General features: G+C 42.2%; 1 protein-coding gene across 1 annotated transcript in view; it reads left to right on the top strand.

The window, feature by feature from the left end:
* The window catches only part of LOC139765263 (protein takeout-like), a 69,136-nt gene extending 47,867 nt beyond the window's left edge, over positions 1-21,269 (top strand). The window contains exons 2-6 of the mRNA XM_071692616.1: positions 9,192-9,287; positions 9,894-10,041; positions 11,604-11,737; positions 15,478-15,630; positions 15,906-21,269. Coding sequence (XP_071548717.1) covers positions 9,192-9,287; positions 9,894-10,041; positions 11,604-11,737; positions 15,478-15,630; positions 15,906-16,060 — 686 coding nt within the window. The 3' untranslated portion in view covers positions 16,061-21,269. The remainder of the gene's footprint in view (positions 1-9,191; positions 9,288-9,893; positions 10,042-11,603; positions 11,738-15,477; positions 15,631-15,905) is intronic.
* Positions 21,270-21,288: the final 19 nt, after the last annotated feature.

Raw genomic sequence — 21,288 nt, 5'->3', positions numbered from 1 at the left:
TAATAATTATTTTGATTCGATCGTGTCCCTTTCTTGTCCATTTAATTTGGTGTCGCCACAGGTATACTTAAGGCATGGATCGGAAATATGTCTGGTTTTATCAGCTCCTTCCATGTTGTGGTTTAAGGTTAATAAGGATTCTCGCTCTGGTCCTCTCTGACCCCACCTCGCGTCTCTCCTACATACGGGCTGGCGACAGGGTACCAGTTCACCCGACCTCCTCCAGGGTGTTGCTGTAGCGAAAGTTCCCCCGACGTCCTCAGGGTGTTGCTATAACTTGTTAACCTCTTCACACATGATTGACGTGTCCCCGTCTCCTGGTGACTGATGTCTCTGATGTGACTGTTCAGGATCGTGGAAAGCCAACTGTCAATTATCTCGTGCACTAAAGAGTTTTCACATGTATAAGTTTTTATACTATTCGCCATTTACCGCGTTAGTGAGGTAGCGTTAAGAACAGAGGACTGGGCCTTTGAGGGAATATCCTCAACTGGCCCCCTTCTCTGTTCCTTCTTTTGGAAAATTGAAAAAAAAAAAAAAAGAGGGGGAAGGATTTCCAGCCCCCCGCTCCCTCCCCTTTTAGTCGCCTTCTACGACACGCAGGGAATACGTGAGCAGTAATCTTTCTCGCCAATCCTTAGGTACTTGTTCGCCGTTTTGCGTGAAAACAAGACCGCAGTCTCGTATCCATTGTCTAGGTGTCATATGTAATGCACTGAAACCACACACACACACACACACACACACACACACACACACTTTTTCCCCCAGAGAGCCGATCAAAACACATTAAACTGATGAAAGAGGATGATGAGTTACAACACACACACACACATTTTTCCCCAGAGAGCCAATCAAAACACATTAAACTGATGAAAGAGGATGATGAGTTACATAAAGGGACGCCATTTTTAATGAAGGAAATTCAGAGATATTGTGAGTGTTGTTGTGAACCGAGGGACGGAGTGATACCGAGGAGTATTATGACATGAACTGAAGGATTTGATGTGGGGAAGGAGCTAGGCTGTGTTGTGTAACGGTTAGCGTACCTGTCCGTGACGCATTCACGGTCTGCCCAGGATCGGGCGCATTGGTTAGGCTAGTCCACAGTCTACCTAGCTCTTCATCCACGCCTAGGGGTTGGTCGACCAGTTAGGTACCTGGCTCAGGCGTTGGTGTTCTGGTTGTAGGTCCCACGGAGAGAAAGACGTAAGGTTTGGTGGTATGCACGTCTGGGTTAGTGATACCCCTGGGTGAGTATCGTATCCCTGGTGTAGGCTCGTGTGTTGGGCTACGGAGGGTGTAGAAAGGTCCTGTAGTCTGTGTAGCATATTGGGTTAAGGTCGGGGGCTTTTTTTTTATATATATATACTTTATAGGCTGGCGGGGTTGGCCAGGGCCCTTTTTGTTGGCTGGAAGGGGGGGGGGGTAGAGCCCTCTGGTGAAGCTTGGTGGTGAGGTGGGGTGAGGGAGGGAGGGAAGAGTTCGACCTTCGTCAGGAGAAAGTTGGGTGGAGCGTGGCTGGCTGGCTCCCTACCCCCGCAGCAGGTGAGGAGCCCACACGAACCCTGCTCTGTTGTTACAGTATTTACTGGAGGACGGCGGGGGTGAGAGCTTACGTCATCCTATAGTCAACAAAACAAGTACAGGAAATTGTACTTTCTAAATGCTTCAGTGGGAGCGCTGCCCGCCCCAGGGTTGGCAACGGCGCCTGGGATATGACTTGACATTGCCACCAGCTGGCTCTCGTAGTCTCCCACTCTTGATAAGACGTAGATCTGATGGATGTGATGGCGGCCGTTGGCTACAGTGTTGATTAATCAAAAGGAAGATTCTTGACCAGGTGCAGCATGGATATACCTCACAACTTTACCTCACATATGAATGGAAGTTACTCATAATTTTCTTCGTGTCTATTATGAGAATCTGATTCGAAGTAATATCACTTTAAGGAATGTTTATCGTTGTCTGTTACTGCATGTGTAGCATTATATTTACTCGAGGCGTGTTTTCTAAATTGATGGAGAGGAATTTTATGTGCATTTCCTATTGTGTTTATGAAATAACTTCCTTTATGTGTGTGTGTGTGTGTGTGTGTGTGTGTGTGTGTGTGAGAAAAGTAAGGTCACCGAGTTTAACTTCGCGTCAGCCAAGCGTGAGACAGGATTTCTCGCCAGTATGTTTACAAATATGATAAACATTGAGTCAGTTAGACATCTTGAATTTAAATAACTAATTTGTCTGTCAAATAAGTTAGCATCTCCACAGCGACATGTTATCAGTATAATGTAAGTTCCGTGTTACCCTCTCACGATAGCCTCTGTATATGGTTATATTTGGTCATATTCAGCCCGTAACGCTTGGCTCGTCTACAGATTTAGACGTGTGTGCACGTCTACTGCAGAGGTGTGTGTACACGTCTACTGCAGAGGTGTGTGTACACGTCTACTGCAGAGGTGTGTGTACACGTCTACTGCAGAGATGTGTGTACACGTCTACTGCAGAGGTGTGTGTACACGTCTACTGCAGAGGTGTGTGTACACGTCTATTGCAGAGGTGTGTACACGTCTACCGCAGAGGTGTGTGTGCACGTCTAATGCAGAGGTGTGTACACGTCGTAAAATCTTTTTCATTCGTCTTGGTTCACGACAAATGAGATTCGTTCGGTTCGTCAGGTTCCGCAGCATCGTCTCGCAATATATGAATTAGATCAGTACCGTTGTCTATACTTATCGTTTCCCCGAGTCACTGACTTCAAATTAGATATTTTCTTTCCTCATCGTCGAGGTCGGTGAAGCCTACAGTACGCGCGGGAGCTTGGTCGTGCCTGCTGAACGCAATCGAGCTAGCCCGTCGTGGTTTGGGATGGATATGAAGGTACGACGTGTTACCGGCTTCCACCTTCATCCGTTGCGACATTTCCTCTCTCTCTCTCTCTCTCTCTCTCTCTCTCTCTCTCTCTCTCTCTCTCTCTCTCTCTCTCTCTCTCTCTCTCTCTGCCTACCTCAGTCATCCACATTAGCAGTGGCGACTTCTGCTGGCTGTGTCACTCCTGCTGGCTGTGGTGAGTCACTGGCCACTCTGCGGGCTACAATCGTTGATATCAGCAGTGGCGACTTTGCCAGCGAGTGGCAGGTCATTCACAAGGTTGCAGAGCTGCCCTCCTGCAGCGTCGAGGAATACGTTTAATAACAACTGACTCGCGTATGGAGTGACTTGTTGACCCAGTCATTCTGAAACGTATCTACAGTATTGCTCTCAGCCACTCTAGCTGGCAGATCGTTCCTTGTGTTAACAGTCCTGTTCAAGACGAGGAACTTCGCCTCGTTTGGGGTAAAATGTTTGCCTGCGAGTTTGTATCCATTACTGCGAGTGAGACGAATTAAGTTATAATGGACTTGATGGATCAAGATTATCAAAGCCTTTGCTAATCTTGTGAGCAATGTGGCCAGGTTTGTTATCTGCTCACGTAGGTCTTGTGTCTCAGTCCAGGGGTCATCTTGGTAGCTCTAGGCGGTACACTCGCCTTATTGTGCCTTTTTTTTTTTTTTTTAGGTAGTGACTGACTTTGAACACAGTATTGAAGATGTGGACGAACCAATGGACTATAAATAGTAAGGTTGACTTCCCTGGACTTAGATCCTGCCTATGAATACAATAATTTTTGTTCGCTATTTCCACAGCTTTTGTGTACTGCTTACTTGGTTTTAGGTCATCTGAGATTATTACGCCTAAGTCTTTTTTTTTGTCTCTGTAACCTTTTTGCAGTTCAACAGAATTCATACTACTGTTTGTTTTTACGTTTTTGCTAACTTTGCTCTCAATATTAAAATTCATTTGCCAACAATTAGTCTGTCAGTTTTGTAGATGTTCAAGTTCAGTTGTTGATTCATATCCCAGCTTTGTTTCACCAGCAAATTTTGATATCTTGTGATGCATGACATTATCTGTATCATTTATATATGTGAGAGAACCGGTCCCAGGACTGATCCTTGTGGCACTCCACTTATTACCTCTAACCAGTCTGAGGCTTGACTATCATCAATCACAAATCTGTTTACGGCCAGTCAATCGGTGTCCTGTCCACTGAAGTACAACCTCATCAATACTATGTGCCTTAATTTTAGGTAGTAACTTTTGATGCTGAACCATATTGAAAGGTTTTTGAAAATCCAGATAGATAACATCTGATTTACCTTCGTTATACATATTGATTATATGAGAAATCAAGCAGATTTGTCAGATAACCATGTTGAGAATTGTTTATTAAGTGGTGGTCCTCTAAATGCTTTATAGTTTTATCTTGAGTAATGGTTTCCATAAGTTTTGTAACTACAGACTTAAAGCTACTACGACAGTAATTTCCGGGCAGTGACTCGTTATCTTTTTTTAATATCGGCCTTACATTGGTAAACTTCCTTTCGTCTGTAACTTTTCGTGTAGCGACTAACATTGAAAAAGGGCAGTCAAGTTATAACTATCTCATTTTTCGCCTCTTTCGTTATTCTTGGATAAAGCTTATCAGGGTCTGCCGTTTTATTTACTTTCATTCCGTGTAATGCTTGAAGTATGATCGGCTTTTTTGTCAGTTTGTTGAATAACGTTCCCTTCTCTTATCTGTGTCACTGGATTCTGGACATAGGCAGTGTCTTCGATCGTTAATACAGTTGCAAAAAAATGTAATATTTTTGCCTTGGCTTCGTTGTCTTGAACAAAGTCGCTGTTTTCCGTAATTAATGGACCTATTGACTGGGTAATGATTGTCTTGCAATATACGCTTCATATTAACGTTTACTTTGTCGAATAACTTTTACTCTTTCTCCGCATATTTACATATCTTGCTCTTCCATTTTGGTTATTGGATTCTCTGAGTTTGAGCTACTTTCTTTGAAAACGTCCACTTTTTGTTTCGCCGATCCATCGCGATGGTTTTGTTTAGAAATCGACCGTTTACTACGCACTGGCACTTGTACTCCCTCTCGTGCTATGAAAGTTTTACTGGAGCTTTTCCAAACTACGTTCATGTCATTATCATTGACCATACCATTCCAGGTTTGCCTGTCACGACCAATGCGACGATCATTGAAATTTTCACGTTTCAAATTGGTTATTTTTTTTTTCGGCGACTGCCATATTGACCAACATTACATGAAGTGCTCAAAGCGTCCTCAGAAGTGATCATTTGTACCAGACTTTCCCCCAACTTCAACATTATTAACGAAGACCTCATTTGTACTTGGAACTAAATCTAAGATGTTATGGTTGCGAGTAGGTTTCTCAACTAGTTAGATTAGATCATTATCGAGCCAATTTAGGTAAAGCCCACTCCTGCAGCTGCTGCTTTGGGATTCTAGGATAGTATCTTGTTGATGACAAATGTTTGCTAACTGATCATAAAACCTCTGCTCTACCTCTAGTGTCTGTGCTGGAAGCCTCTGAACTTATCGTACTGATATTTTCCTACGCAGTTTACCTTTAATTTCCGCAAAAATAAACGCGACCTTCTCAGCGGCAATAACATATTGTACTACGGGATATGAACGAGTTTTAGCAAAGTGCAGGACACCATCGCCAACTTTGTTTGCCCTTTCCCTGTTAAACTGAGTGAACCCAGGGATTGAGTATTGAGCGAGGAAATCTTTGTCGCTCATATCTAACCAAGTGACAGTCATAACTTCCATCTGACTCTTGAGGTATTACTTCGTATACGCCCAGCGTTAACACAAGATATTCTTGGACGAAACTGAGACCTGTTTGGAAAGGTACTTTTGCTGAGAGAGTTGGGTCTGCTCCACACACGGGCTGAGCGGCCGACCAAGAGGCGCAGCTCCCACAGAAATGGTTCAGTCGAAGTGTCACACGTCGATATCTTCTCTGTATTGTTGTTGTTTACGTAGTATGCATCATAACGGAGGTGCTGGGCTTCACCAGACGCCTGTGCATACGTTATTTCATTACCAAGTGCGTCTCGTTCTAAAATCTTGCGAATCAAAATGGTTCAATACATAGATCGTTATGACAGCGTGTAGTGCGAGGTTTGACCCCACTGTGCGCATCCATAAGTTCAAAGGAGCGACCGTATCTGGATGTGGCGTCTGAGGGAAGGCGAACTTGCTGGTGTTCGGGGTTGAGTTTATAGCGGCAGACTTACGTCACCAGCCGACGTAGCTTGCTTCCGTCAACACAAAAACTCCCGCCCGCCCACCCACCCCACCACAGTGTACAGACCAGCCTGGTCGTGTTACCATCAACGCCTCGGCTGGAGTGCGCGTTGGTCGGTTATGCTTACTGTTGGGTTAGCTTCGGTTCGGTTCCGTTCGCTTGACGCGATTACCGACACAGTAGGCAAGATGGGAGTGAGAGAGCTACAGATTGATCTTGCTAACTTTACATTATCTTAGATCATGATAAGAATTTACATTTTCGCAGTCTTTCAAGATGTTTTAAAGATTGCTTAAACTACAACCATTTTTTTTTAATAGTTACCAGAATCCATAACATTTATTGTTTCTTCTTAATTCTCGTGTAAACCAGCACAAATTGCGATGTAAACCAACACAAAGTGCGACGTAAACCAGCACAAAGTGCGACGTAAACCAGCACAAAGTGCGATGTAAACCAGCACAAAGTGCGATGTAAACCAGCACAAAGTGCGATGTAAACCAGCACAAAGTGCGATGTAAACCAGCACAAAGTGCGATGTAAACCAGCACAAAGTGCGATGTAAACCAGTACAAAGTGCGATGTAAACCAGCACAAAGTGCGATGTAAACCAGCACAAAGTACTATGTAAACCAGCACAAAGTGCGATGTAAACCAGCACAAAGTGCGGTCTACTGGTGAGGTGAGCCAGGAAATCTTCGTCTCAAGGTCGAAGGCTTCCACCTTGGGCAGTTTGACCCTGGAAGGTTTAGGACGACCCCCTCCTCTTCCTCCTCAAGGGGAGCAACAGCTGACAGCGGGAAGTGATCAGGGTGTCAGGACCTGGTTTACCTTTACCCTGCGACGTCCCTGATGGTCCTGTGAGGCAGACCTGCGTCGGATCCTGATGGTCTGTCCAGCCATTACGCCAGCCTCGGCTACCGACCTTGCCACGTACCTGCCCACCCTCCACGGAACAAACTGCTTCAGGCAAAGTTCACTCCTCTGGATCCGCGGTGGCTCGGTACCACCACCTCTTGTTTTATTGGTTTATTCATATTTTTTCGTCGTCAGACTTGACTGTTTCCAGCATATCGCCCTGCGCTGGTGTGTGTGTGTGTGTGTTGCTTACTCCTGTCCAGTTGTTCGACTCCACCTGGATGGCAGTTGATTTTGGGAATTTGTAGCTTCTGGGCGCTTAGTGTCTTCCACCTGTACTTGAAGATGTTTGGCTCTTACTTTCCTTAGGAGGAGAAAACCCGAATTCTCGCTTGGAAACAAGAAAATGTGGACGCGCGTGAGGTTGCCAGGATCACTGGGAGCTCAGAACGCACGATCAGGCTTCCTGAAACACGTCATCAATGTCTCACATCATCCAGGAGATCAAGACCCTCCGGACCCATCACATGGTCCGAGGATACTTCAGGAACCTTGCCAGTTCTGTGTCAGCAGATGGTCATCAAGGCCAGAGGAGACAAGATAAAGTACTGACGTACAAGTGAGACATCGACTTTGAAAATGTTTGGATTGGGGCAATTTCTTCCGGAATATATATATATATATATATATATATATATATATATATATATATATATATATATATATATATATATATATATAAGTCGAGAACATTATCTCGGAAAGCAAAAATGGGTATGTTTGAAGGAATAGTGGTTCCAGCAATGTTGTATGGTTGCGAGGCGTGGGCTATGGATAGAGATGTGCGCAGGAGGATGGATGTGCTGGAAATGAGATGTTTGAGGAAAATGTGTGGTGTGAGGTGGTTTGATCGAGTAAGTAACGTAAGGGTAAGAGAGATGTGTGGAAATAAAAAGAGCGTGGTTGAGAGAGCAGAAGAGGGTGTTTTGAAATGGTTTGGGCACATGGAGAGAATGAGTGAGGAAAGATTGACCAAGAGGATATATGTGTCGGAGGTGGAGGGAACGAGGAGAAGAGGGAGACCAAATTGGAGGTGGAAAGATGGAGTGAAAAAGATTTTGTGTGATCGGGGCCTGAACATGCAGGAAGGTGAAAGGAGGGCAAGGAATAGAGTGAATTGGAGCGATGTGGTATACAGGGGTTGACGTGCTGTCAGTGGATTGAATCAAGGCATGTGAAGCGTCTGGGGTAAACTATGGAAAGCTGTGTAGGTATGTATATTTGCGTGTGTGGACGTGTGTATGTACATGTGTATGGGGGGGGGGGGCCATTTCTTTCGTCTGTTTCCTTGCGCTACCTCGCAAACGCGGGAGACAGCGACAAAGTATAAAAATATATATATATATATATATATATATATATATATATATATATATATATATATATATATATATATATATATATATATATATATATATGTGAGTCCACGGGGAAATGAAAGATGATAAGTTCCCAAGTGCATTTTCGTGTAATAATCACATCATTAGGGGATACAATGAAATATATATATATATATATATATATATATATATATATATATATATATATATATATATATATATATATATATTCTATATTTCCATTGTTAACCAGAACTTTGTGTCGTGAGATCTTGTATGTTTGTAATGTTTATTTTGTTCTAATCCTTTTCTTTAAATGTTCAACATTACTGTGGCAAGTAGAATGTTCTCGTGTCATTATAGTTACATCATACAAGGAAGATCACGTTCTCCCGACGAGGAAATGGTACCATCCTGTTGACCACATAAGCTTACAAGTCTGATCATTTGTTTGTAAACTTACTTGTTTCATGATTATTGTGTTGCTTGTTAATAACTGTTCTCACGTCATTATTACGTCTAACTCTGTCCTGCTGTTCCTCTGTCTACATCTTCCTTCCTTCCTTCCACCATCTCTCTCCGTCCGTCGCCCTCCCAGTACCTTGCATCCTCTCCAAATATAAGATCATGATTCTCAGACTCGCATATCACGCACACAGTTTTCCATTCCTTGCATCACCTACAAGCCCTCCCTGTCTTCTCCGTTTCTCTTGTAGTGACCCATGTCCTCTCCGTTACTCTTGTAGTGACCCATGTCCTCTCCGTCCACAGCCTCGCAGCTACGCAAGTGTCGGGTGGACGACAATGTGCAGCTCAACTCGTGCCTGCAGCAGACGTTGGAGGACCTCCGGCCGTACCTCAAGACAGGTGGGTTGCCATTCATGGTGCGCATGACGCTGCGCGGGAGGCTAGAGTTTGGCACGTAGGTCTAGTGTCCTCACTAGTCTCCTAAATGGTCAATGTTGATGTTTATTATTGTATTTGATCTTTAAACTATCTGTAGTTTCATCGTCACTAACAGTCGTTTTGTGTTTATATTTTCATGTATTTGTTGCGGCTGGTATGTTATCAAGCTTCACTAGATGATTATTATTCACTTTCCTCACAATGTTATGTCGGGGAAAATTATAGCATTGTACTTCCTGCATGTATATTGTACTTAATACGTGTATATTGTACTTCCTGCATGTATATTGTACTTAATACGTGTATATTGTACTTCCTGCATGTATATTGTACTTAATACGTGTATATTGTACTTATACACGGACTAGTATGTCTCATGTAGGCTTAACTGTCGTACATCAGTTGTTCAAATATAATACGATATTGTCCTTATATATCGTACACTACCGGCCATTGTGTCGTTGGTCGAGGATATACATTTACAGCCGCTGGTAGGTATTGTAGGGCGTTACCTCGAGTATTTCATGCCAAGGAGGAACTGGATGATTACAACGTTCTTTTCCCCAGGGATCCGCGAGCTGAACCTGCCACCCCTGGAACCCATGCACATCCAGAGGATCGTCTTCAGCCAGGGAGACACAGGCGTCAAGGTGGAGTCGGTCTTCTCCCAGGTCAAGGTGACTGGGCTCTCCAACTTCACTACTCGCTTCATCAAGTGAGTCGTCCCTGTCAGGCCTGTGCAGCCCGCCCATCTCTCGTGAGCTGAGCGAGTTCACCTTTGTATGCCGTGTGCTTATAGAGAGTCGATGTTTACCATGATTGTCGATTTGATAGTGAGATATGGATACTAAAGTTTGTTTTATTGTTATTTATCATTACGGGGGTGGCAGAGCTTGTGTGTGAATAATGTTGTATATAAGTGAAGAATTAAACACCATTGTCTTATATTGGTGTATGTGTGGTGTGGTGTTGGTTGTTGGTCTTCAACATGAGTGTGGTAGTGTAGGATAGAGACAAGTGTGGCAGTGTAGGGTAGCGAGACAAGTATGTGGCAGTGTGGGATAGCGAGACAAGTGTGTGGCAGTGTAGGGTAGTGAGACAAGTGTGTGGCAGTGTAGGGTAGTGAGACAAGTGTGTGGCAGTGTAGGGTAGCGAGACAAGTGTGTGGCAGTGTAGGGTAGCGAGACAAGTGTGTGGCAGTGTAGGGTAGCGAGACGTGTGTGTGGCAGTGTAGGGTAGCGAGACAAGTGTGTGGCAGTGTAGGGTAGCGAGACAAGTGTGTGGCAGTGTAGGGTAGCGAGACAAGTGTGTGGCAGTGTAGGGTAGCGAGACAAGTGTGTGGCAGTGTAGGGTAGCGAGACAAGTGTGTGGCAGTGTAGGGTAGCGAGACAAGTGTGTGGCAGTGTAGGATAGCGAGACAAGTGTGTGGCAGTGTAGGGTAGCGAGACAAGTGTGTGGCAGTGTGGGGTAGCGAGACAAGTGTGTGGCAGTGTAGGATAGCGAGACAAGTGTGTGGCAGTGTAGGGTAGCGAGACAAGTGTGTGGCAGTGTAGGGTAGCGAGACAAAAGTGTGGCAGTGTAGGGTAGTGAGACAAGTGTGTGGCAGTGTAGGGTAGTGAGACAAGTGTGTGGCAGTGTAGGGTAGCGAGACAAGTGTGTGGCAGTGTAGGGTAGCGAGACAAGTGTGTGGCAGTGTAGGGTAGCGAGACAAGTGTGTGGCAGTGTAGGGTAGCGAGACAAGTGTGTGGCAGTGTAGGGTAGCGAGACAAGTGTGTGGCAGTGTAGGGTAGCGAGACAAGTGTGTGGCAGTGTAGGGTAGCGAGACAAGTGTGTGGCAGTGTATACTGTTCGGGATGGCTTTTCCGGGAGTTGTGGTTGAGCACATGAGAATGAGAGACTGAGGGGAGGGGGATTTTGTGGGTGTAGACCTAGCAGTATTTGCTGGGTGACAGTGTTTACCTGTTCCATCCTCAATTTTTACCTCCACCACTCCTGTGTCTTCCTCATTTTTGCTCAGCTTCTTTCCCGATACTCCTGTTGTACTCCAGCAACCCACAGGTGCTTCTAACATACCACCTTCCATTATATCCTCATAGTACAGACACCCACCCCTCTCATCATGGCCCCCTCAGTTCTAGCTCCCTTCCCCTCCTTTATAGCCCGTCATCCTTGGCACCCTCCCCTCCCCTCCTCTCCTGGCCTGGCCACTCATTCCTAGCACCCTTCCCTCCCCTCCTCTCATGCCCTCTCCATCACTAAGAGTCCATGTGTCCACAGCGCTGACCCGGAGCGCCAGCAGCTGACGGTGGGTCTGAGCGTGCCACGACTGTACGTTGCAGGAGACTACAACTTGCATGGAAACATCATCCTCCTGCCGATCTCAGGGTCAGGCACCTTCTGGGCCGATTTCAGTAAGTCTCTCTTGGTGTTGATTGCCTGTTTGTTGTCTTATCCACGACGTTCACAATTTGCTCATGCTTCTGGGAGTCGTTGAATTGCATGGAACACAGCTTTCATCACGGTAAGATTACGTGGGTGTTGAACGGATCCCTGTTAGTGACAGTGTTGAAAAAGGAGTGTTGGAACAAATTATGTATTGAAAACATCATCTTTCATGGAAATCCCGGACTAGAAATGCAACTTTTCCTCTAGCATTATTCTGTATTGATGATTTTAGTCTTATCCAATCAAGTTCATTGTCCTAGGAGCATAGAAGGATGTGTGGATGGTGAGGTTAAAGTATGTTTAGGTACCAGTTGTTGTGGTTGAAGGTATAGTAATATGTGTTATATGGAAGTAGTTCTTAGATCTGGAACTCGAAAGAAAGGAAGAGGTAGAAAAGACAGTAGGGAGTTAAGAGAGAGGTGCAGTAGATGAAACTCAGTACCCGTGAGTGATAGTGAGAGAGTAAACTTTAAGACTCTAGATGTTGAATAGTATAAAAAGAACAAGAGAACAAAAGAGAGTGACTGGGAAGGGAACAGACGGAAGTGGTAGAGGAAAGGAGGAAAAGAAATGATGTAAGGTATTTGAAGGACAGTCGAGTGTTACATTAGTGTTTCTCACTCATTGGTACGGAAAGGGACATCCAGATGGGATGCAGAGTTTATAAGACAGTATTGTAACTGTCGAAGTAAGAGATTATCTTACTGTCTTTGGTATTTATTCTTTATAAACGGTCGGACATTGCAAGAATAGTGTTCAAGTGTGTGTGGTAGTTACCCTGTGCTTTACAGTGAAGACAACTCTGTGTAAACAACATGACAGTAAAGAGATATTGAGAAATATTACACTTCCATTTTTGTTTCCGAACAATCTTTCTTTATCAGAGTAAAACCAAAGAAGAGATAACATATCTCCAGCTTGCTGTTCGAGATATTGCTCTAACAATGTACATACCCACCGAGAAAATGTAACAAAAAGCTATGAACTGATTAATTATTGAATCGTGTCATTTTTCATTTTCACAATTACAGCAATAGAATTTGTTCTCAAGAGAATTATGCCTTTATCACGTAAAATTCTCCCTTATTGGTTTTCGTAATACTAAACTACATTTAAACTTGTAGGGTTTGGCTTTTGTTATGTTGTGACCAGGATATTGTGTTACATGTGTGGAACGTAAGTTTCAAAATGATGAGAAACACGATGACAGAGTGGCAGATGTCGTATGTTGAGATGAGGTGGCATGTGGAGTGAGAGTTCTGGTGACTGGTTTGGTGAAAAGAGAGGCGGTGGTAAAAGCCTCGCTTACGATAAAGTTTGATACAGCACCAGGGTGTTGTTGGTTAGTTAGTCTGGCTATTTAGCGGTATGGTCTTAGGCGATTTGCCTTAGGACTGGCAGAATACATGAATGATACCCTTTTATAAAGGCAAGGACAAAAGTTGAATGTTAGAATTAAAAAGATATAATAAATGTGTATGAAGAGGTGGGGATTAAGAAGGTAGTGGTATGCAGAAAACGTCTGACGTGAGAGGATCAATGTAACTTCGGGAGAGGTAAGGATGTGTGGATCAGATGTTTGATTTGGAAAAATGATCTAAATGAGACTTAAAGTAATAGGGAAACGTAACATGTAACAAATCTTGGATTTCTACAAGAAGGTGAGCTTTGTCTTAGAGGAAAGATGAATGGGTTGTTTGTCTCTGGACTGCTAGAAATGATTTGACTGTACCACATGGGAAGCTCATTAACAAGCTGGGGGAAAGTCCTTCGATGGTTAGAATATTAATTCACTGGAAGGGAACAAAGGATGCATGCTAGAGGGGTCTTGACCAGAAGGATCAAGGTGACCAATGGTGTTCCACAGGGTTCTGTTCTGGTATTGTCACTCTTCTTGACCCATGAAGGTATGTACTCCTACTTATACATGTTTACAGATGGACATGTCTGCAGATGACACAAAGGTCATAAGGGAAGTGAGGAGGATTCCTATCAACTTATAAGGGGACGCAGTCAGACTGCAAAGCTGGTCTGCTCCATGGGTGAAGAAGTTCAACCCAAGCATATGTAAAGTAATGAGGATGGGACAAGGTGGAAGAAGGCCTCAGTATAATTATTATAGGGTAGGAAATAAGCTTCAAGGTTCTCTGGGTGACAAGGAATTGAGAGTCAGCATAGTCCGTAAACTCTAGTCAGGGGCCCATATTACATGAATACTTTAGTCAAGCTTTAAAATATATTGATAAGGAAACATTTGGCAAGCTTTTCATATCCTACATAAAGCCAAAACAAGAATGTGGTTCTCAGGTTTGGTCACCTCACTTAAAAAAGAGCAAGCACTTAAATAAGAACAAACAGGTAATAGAAAAGGTCCGAAGGAGGTCAGCAAAGATGGTACCAGAATTAAGAGAGCTGAGTTTCAAAGAAAGACCTTAACGTTTCCCGACTTGGAAGAGAGAAGATTGAAAGGCGACATAATTGCAACCTTCAAATATTCAAACCAAAATGATGCTGTTGACAGTGATCAGTTGTTTGAGACATAGGGATGGGACAGTCTGAAGACATGACAGAAAATTAAACATGGAATTTCTTAAAAACGATTTATAAAGTACTTTTATAGCATAAGTTTGGTGGATGAATGGAATGGAATGAAATTAGTGAAGACATATTAATGCAGTTGTATGATAATGAGTTGTATGATGATATAGAATGCTTAAGACATAGGGCCCTAGGAGTATAAAACTCTCTCTCTGTCCAGTACAAGTGGGTAATTGCTCAGAAAGATAGACGGATAGACACACGAACACACAACACCATTGTTGATAAATGAATTATTATTGTTATTATTATTAGTAGTAATATTGTTTTTGTTGTTCACAGTAATGCATGATGTCACCATGGCTGTTCAATGAGTTTATGGATGGGGTGGTGAAGGAAGGAAGTGTACAGTATGCTTGGATTAGAACCTACGATTCAAGACTGCTGCTATTTGCAGATGATGCAGCTCTGGTATCAGATGTAGTTAAGGAAATGCAGAAGCAGGTTTCTGATTTTAGGAGGAAGCTGATAATTTAATGTGAATATAAGTAAAACTGAGCCGTAGCTGTGGGGAGGGACAGGTTGGTTTGAGTTAGAATGGAAAGAACCTGAAGGAAGTGAAGTGTTTTAGGTATGTGGGAGTGGATTTAGTAGTGTATGAAACTGTTGGAGCTTAAGTGAACCATAGGATGGGGGAAAGGGGTAAATGTCCTAGGTGGATTATAGAGTGTGTGGAAAGAGATGACACTCTGTGAGGATATAGATGGGTATGTTTGATGTTAGAATACTTCTGACAGTGCTGTATGGGTATGAGTCGGTGCACTAAATACAAAAGATTGAATAGTTTGGGTGATTTGGAAATAAAATAATTGAGGATTACATGTGTGAGAAGGGTTGAATGTGTAAGGAATGATAGTGTGAGAGACGGGTGTGGTAGTTTGCTCAGAATGATTGAGACAGCTAAACAGGGTGTGCTGAAATAGGTTGGACAAATGTAGAGGATGAGTGAAACGGACTGATTAAAAGAATATATGTGTCAGAAGTGGAGAGAGAGAGAGAGAGAGAGAGGGGGGGTCCAGTTCACGCTCCCTCCACTTTTACATGACTTCTGTGACACGCAAGGAAGCCAGGGTTAGAATTCTTTAATCACAACTTTTTTATATTGCAGTGGGTGTGGAAGCAACAGGCACAAGCCAGATGAACATCATGACCAACCCAGCAGGTGTACAGCAACTCAGAGTGTCCCAAACTAATGTTGACTTCACCATTGCCAACATGAAGATCCATCTTAACAACCTCTTCAATGGCGATAAAATTCTTGGTTAGTCTCTTTGTCTCTTATTGCCCTCTTTAAAATTCTGAACTGTTTGTGCATGTGTTCCTTTATGTTATTGGCTGTTGCCTTTAGGCCTTTTGTAAACTTATTTCACAGTGGCGTTTGGAGTGGTCATTTGTCCTGATATGCCATATCCATAACCATTCTTGTGTATTTTCAAGTAGTTTTTTATTCATTTGTGTATTTGTATATTTTTTTTTTTTAGCTTATAAACATGCTAAGGTTTAGATATTATTTCATGCTTTTGATGTATTTTTCAGAGGAAACAATGAACGTTTTCCTAAATGATCACGGGAGGGAGATCCTACAGGATGTGAAACCTGAAGTAACCGTCAGGTTAAATGAACTGGTACAGAAAGTGATGAACGATGCCCTCTCCCAGCTTCCAGTCAGTGCCTTCCTCATCACCAATTGAGTACCCCACGCAAGGCACCAGTCAAACTGATAATCTTCCCTCATAGATGGGAAAATTGTTTAACAGGATCTTGTTGCAGCCCTTTTGGATGCTGGGAGGAACATTGGAATTACAGAGGATGTCATTCATGTACAATATAGTGTATTTAGATAACTTCATTTGATGAGAGAAGCACCATTGACTGTGATGTTCATATCTTATCAGTTAAGTTGTAGCTACATTAGCCCAGAAATGATACAGTATTACATATTTCATGTAAGACTTTGGTTTTCATTATGAAACTGCAAATACACTTGAAGATGTATGAGAAATTAGAACAGTATTGCTTCACTTTGTGTAGTTTAGGCTGATAATTTTTTGAGGTTTGCAAATATCCTATGGATACCCATATACCAAATAATACCATTCAAGTATTCATAGAAAATTGCAGTGTAAGACTTACAAACTTTAATTTCTAGGTACGTAGCAATGTTCTTTTATATATGTAGTGTTGTGTATGAAAGGTCTGGCTGAGTTGTTAGTTACACATTACTGTTGGCTCTATGCAAGTGATATTTGTATTTGATGTATGTACATTTTATTTTTGGATTGAAGAGTGACGTATGACCTAAAATTCTAACCAGACAAAAAATCTAAATTGTTTGTATACAGTTGGATGGCCAAACTAGTCTTAGAGCTCTACATTATTCCTGAAATTTGAGAGTGCTTATATATATAAAAGGCGACTAAAAGGGGAGGGAGCAGGGGGCTGGAAATCCTCCCCTCCCATTTTCACTTTCCCAAAAGAAGGAACAGAGAAGGGGGCTAAGTGAGGATTTTCCCTTTAGACTCTTTCCTCTTTTCTTAACGCTACCTCGCTAACGCGGGAAATGGCGAATATACATAAAAGAATATGTGTGGTGGAGTGGCAATGGAAATGGATGAAGGCAGCAAGTATGAATATGTACATGTGTATATATGTACATGTCTATGTATGTATACATATATATACATATATATACAGAGGTATAAGTTTGTTGAGTATTCCTGGTAAATTATATGGGAGGGTATTGATTGAGAGGGTGAAGGCATGTACAGAGCATCAGATTGGGGAAGAGCAGTGTGGTTTCAGAAGTGGTAGAGGATGTGTGGATCAGGTGTTTGCTTTGAAGAATGTATGTGAGAAATACTTAGAAAAGCAAATGGACTTGTATGTAGCATTTATGGATCTGGAGAAGGCATATGATAGAGTTGATATAGATGCTCTGTGGAAGGTATTAAGAATATATGGTGTGGGAGGCAAGTTGTTAGAAGCAGTAAAAAGTTTTTATCGAGGATGTAAGGCATGTGTACGTGTAGGAAGAGAGGAAAGTGATTGGTTCTCAGTGAATGTAGGTTTGCGGCAAGGGTGTGTGATGTCTCCATGGTTGTTTAATTTGTTTATGGATGGGGTTGTTAGGGAGGTGAATGCAAGAGTTCTGGAAAGAGGGGTAAGTATGAAGTCTGTTGTGGATGAGAGAGCTTGGGAAGTGAGTCAGTTGTTGTTCGCTGATGATACAGCGCTGGTGGCTGATTCATGTGAGAAACTGCAGAAGCTGGTGACTGAGTTTGGTAAAGTGTGTGAAAGAAGAAAGTTAAGAGTAAATGTGAATAAGAGCAAGGTTATTAGGTACAGTAGGGTTGAGGGTCAAGTCAATTGGGAGGTGAGTTTGAATGGAGAAAAACTGGAGGAAGTGAAGTGTTTTAGATATCTGGGAGTGGATCTGGCAGCGGATGGAACCATGGAAGCGGAAGTGGATCATAGGGTGGGGGAGGGGGCGAAAATTCTGGGGGCCTTGAAGAATGTGTGGAAGTCGAGAACATTATCTCGGAAAGCAAAAATGGGTATGTTTGAAGGAATAGTGGTTCCAACAATGTTGTATGGTTGCGAGGCGTGGACTATGGATAGAGTTGTGCGCAGGAGGATGGATGTGCTGGAAATGAGATGTTTGAGGACAATGTGTGGTGTGAGGTGGTTTGATCGAGTAAGTAACGTAAGGGTAAGAGAGATGTGTGGAAATAAAAAGAGCGTGGTTGAGAGAGCAGAAGAGGGTGTTTTGAAATGGTTTGGTCACATGGAGAGAATGAGTGAGGAAAGATTGACCAAGAGGATATATGTGTCGGAGGTGGAGGGAACGAGGAGAAGAGGGATACCAAATTGGAGGTGGAAAGATGGAGTGAAAAAGATTTTGTGTGATCGGGGCCTGAACATGCAGGAGGGTGAAAGGAGGGCAAGGAATAGAGTGAATTGGAGCGATGTGGTATACCAGGGGTTGACGTGCTGTCAGTGGATTGAATCAAGGCATGTGAAGCGTCTGGGGTAAACCATGGAAAGCTGTGTAGGTATGTATATTTGCATGTGTGGACGTATGTATATACATGTGTATGGGGGTGGGTTGGGCCATTTCTTTTGTCTGTTTCCTTGCGCTACCTCGCAAACGCGGGAGACAGCAAAAAAAAAAAAAAAAATATATATATATATATATACATAAATGCTCATCCATGCACATATACATTTCAACATATACATACATACACAGACATATATACACAGGTGCATATTCACACTTACTGCCTTCATCCATTCCTGTCACCATCCCGCTACACATGACCCCCCCCCCTCTCTCTCTCTCTCCAAGAGAGGTAGTGCCAGGAAAAGACAAAAAAGGCTTTGAAATTATTCCATATCAAGTGTACAGTGATAGAGGTGTAACCAGGATGAGCTCCTCTGTACCCCAGTTTTAGCTCTGTTTTGCTTATTTTTATAATAATGTATGAATTTATGATGTTCTTCTGTTGCACATCCTTAGCTTACTTTTTAGAATGTGGAATGATAAGCATTTTGATCATGGAAATATAACTAAAGGAAAAGGCTAGGGAAATAGGGCATCACTCCTATCTGCTTTCACTTTTTTTCTGTCCTGATTATGCCTCAGAACCTCTACCTAAGCATAAGACCTCACTCTACCGTATGTACTCTGTTGTAAGTAAGTGGCTTTGTATCAAGCATTGCCCTCTTGATGCAGCACATGGCACCTGCCTCAAACATAAGATGATTGAGATATGCAACCTCTTTCCAAAAAGATTGCTACATAACTTCTTAGCTACTGTTGCCCTTAGTCCATTTTCAAGTGGACTTTTTTGGTTTAAAATATTTCTTCAAGCTAAAACTGAATGTCACATTTAATTAGTATATTCATTATCTTCTACTGTTTAGATGCATTAACTTTGGGAAAAAGCACTTAAGGCCTTTTATAAGTCTTAGGGAAAAGTATAAACTGTTTTTTTAGAAAATTTATCATTACTCCGTTCTCAGTACAGTGGGATGAATCAGGTAGACAACTTCCATAACATCACTCAACCTCCATTTTTACATCAACAACATATGTCTAGCAAGTTAAAGGGAAATATGAACTTATAAATCTTTGAAAGAGCTTTTTTCCTTTTTCAGTTTACGCTTTGTTGATTTGTTAGTCGAGACCAAGGGGTCCGTGTGACTTTCACACAAAATATTGTTATTGCACTGGATCCCCTTGCATTCTTCTACCATCTGAAATATCTGTAGCCTTAATCAAGATTTTCAGCACATCCATCTATCATTTCCTTGTACATTTTCATGTACTCTAGTGTAGTTCACCAGTTATGGAGATGCTTTTGCTGTGGCCACCTCCTTGAGGGAGTTCTCAAAGGGAACAAGCATCAGAAATATAGATGGATTTTCAGACCTGCTTATAATCCCCCATGTATTCTACATGACATTGCTATCCTATAAAAGACTCCTCAGTGTCTGTATCCAGTGATTCTTTTAGAAAGAATCAGTACATTAAATAGAATGCTCTTCTCTGTATTATTAGTTTGGTGATATTTTCATTTGGAATTAAAGAAAGGTATTTAAGTTCTCAATCTATAAGGTTGACAAATACAACTCATGAGATTTGATAAAAAGACATGCATATTTTGCTAAATGTGAAATCAGGCGTGTATGGATATTGCACCTTTAGGTAGGAGCACTCGCAGATGAAATCTTGGTTCATTTCTACATCCATGCAACAATATGTGCTGCAGGAGAATTGTATCCAAAGTTATTGCATACTGCAACAAAATAATGAGTTGCAAGCAGAAGTTTTATTGATTAGTGGCTTAAGCCATCATAATATTCTGAAATGAAATACCTGAACTGCCTAGTGAGTGTAAGATGTTCCTTCATGACAGAGTAAGAAGCTCCTCCCATACATCTGTTATGCAATTCTAAAGTGCTACAGTATTTAACTTGTTAAGTGGTTGCCTTTGTATATTGACATAGAAGTATCATATTCAGAAACTGTTTGCTTAGAGGGATGAGACAGGTGTCAATAAGTGAGACTTTGTTGTTAGATGTTGTAAATACTGATGGATGAAGATACAAATGGGATTACAAATGTTGAGGAGAGGACTGTGTGAATTATCTGATGAGAATACACTATTTGCATAACTATATATTGGTAGATGAGAATACAATTTTCAATGATATATTTGTGTTCAAAACTGTTTCTCTCTTTTTTTTTTTAATGCTTGTTCGCTGTTTCCTACATTAGCAAAGTAGCAACAATAATGGACAAAGAAAATGGCCCAGTTGTTCACATCCATTCTCTACCTTTTGTGTACAATGTATTGAAACCACAGACCCTTATTTGCAACCAGGCTCAGCTGACTTTTCCATGGTTCTGCTTTGTCTGCCTGTCTCCAAATTGGTCAATCTCCCCTCACTCTTCCTTTGTTTCCAAACCATTTCATATCTCTTCAACTCTTGATCATTACACATGACAGCTAGAGACTGAGTGTGAGCGAATATTTTTGTACTAATGAGATTACAAGTGGCATTAATGTTTAGTTTCTTGTGCAGATGAGACTAATGATTGTCACCATCTGGGATTGTGGACATTGACAAGAGAATGAACATGTTGACTAGTGATGCTCCTGGGCTTGAATACAGACAGAGAGACGTAGGATTATGTGACAAACTAGAATTAAGGTGAGGAAGTGCTTGGGTGTGTATGTGTTGGCTGGGTGTAACTTGATATTTCTTTTGCAAGATGTTGTGGATCACAGAACATGAGCAAGTGTTAGCGTTACTAGTTATGATAATTAGCCATCATCATCCTGTAGAAACACATATTTAGTTACAGATGTGGAAATAAACAAGTGAAAATTACTTTGAATTACATCCTTTG

This window comes from Panulirus ornatus, chromosome 53 (genome assembly GCF_036320965.1).
Source record: "Panulirus ornatus isolate Po-2019 chromosome 53, ASM3632096v1, whole genome shotgun sequence".
Classification (NCBI taxonomy): domain Eukaryota; kingdom Metazoa; phylum Arthropoda; class Malacostraca; order Decapoda; family Palinuridae; genus Panulirus; species Panulirus ornatus.
Note: the sequence above shows the minus strand (reverse complement) of the source record. Positions and strands in the feature narration are given on the sequence as shown.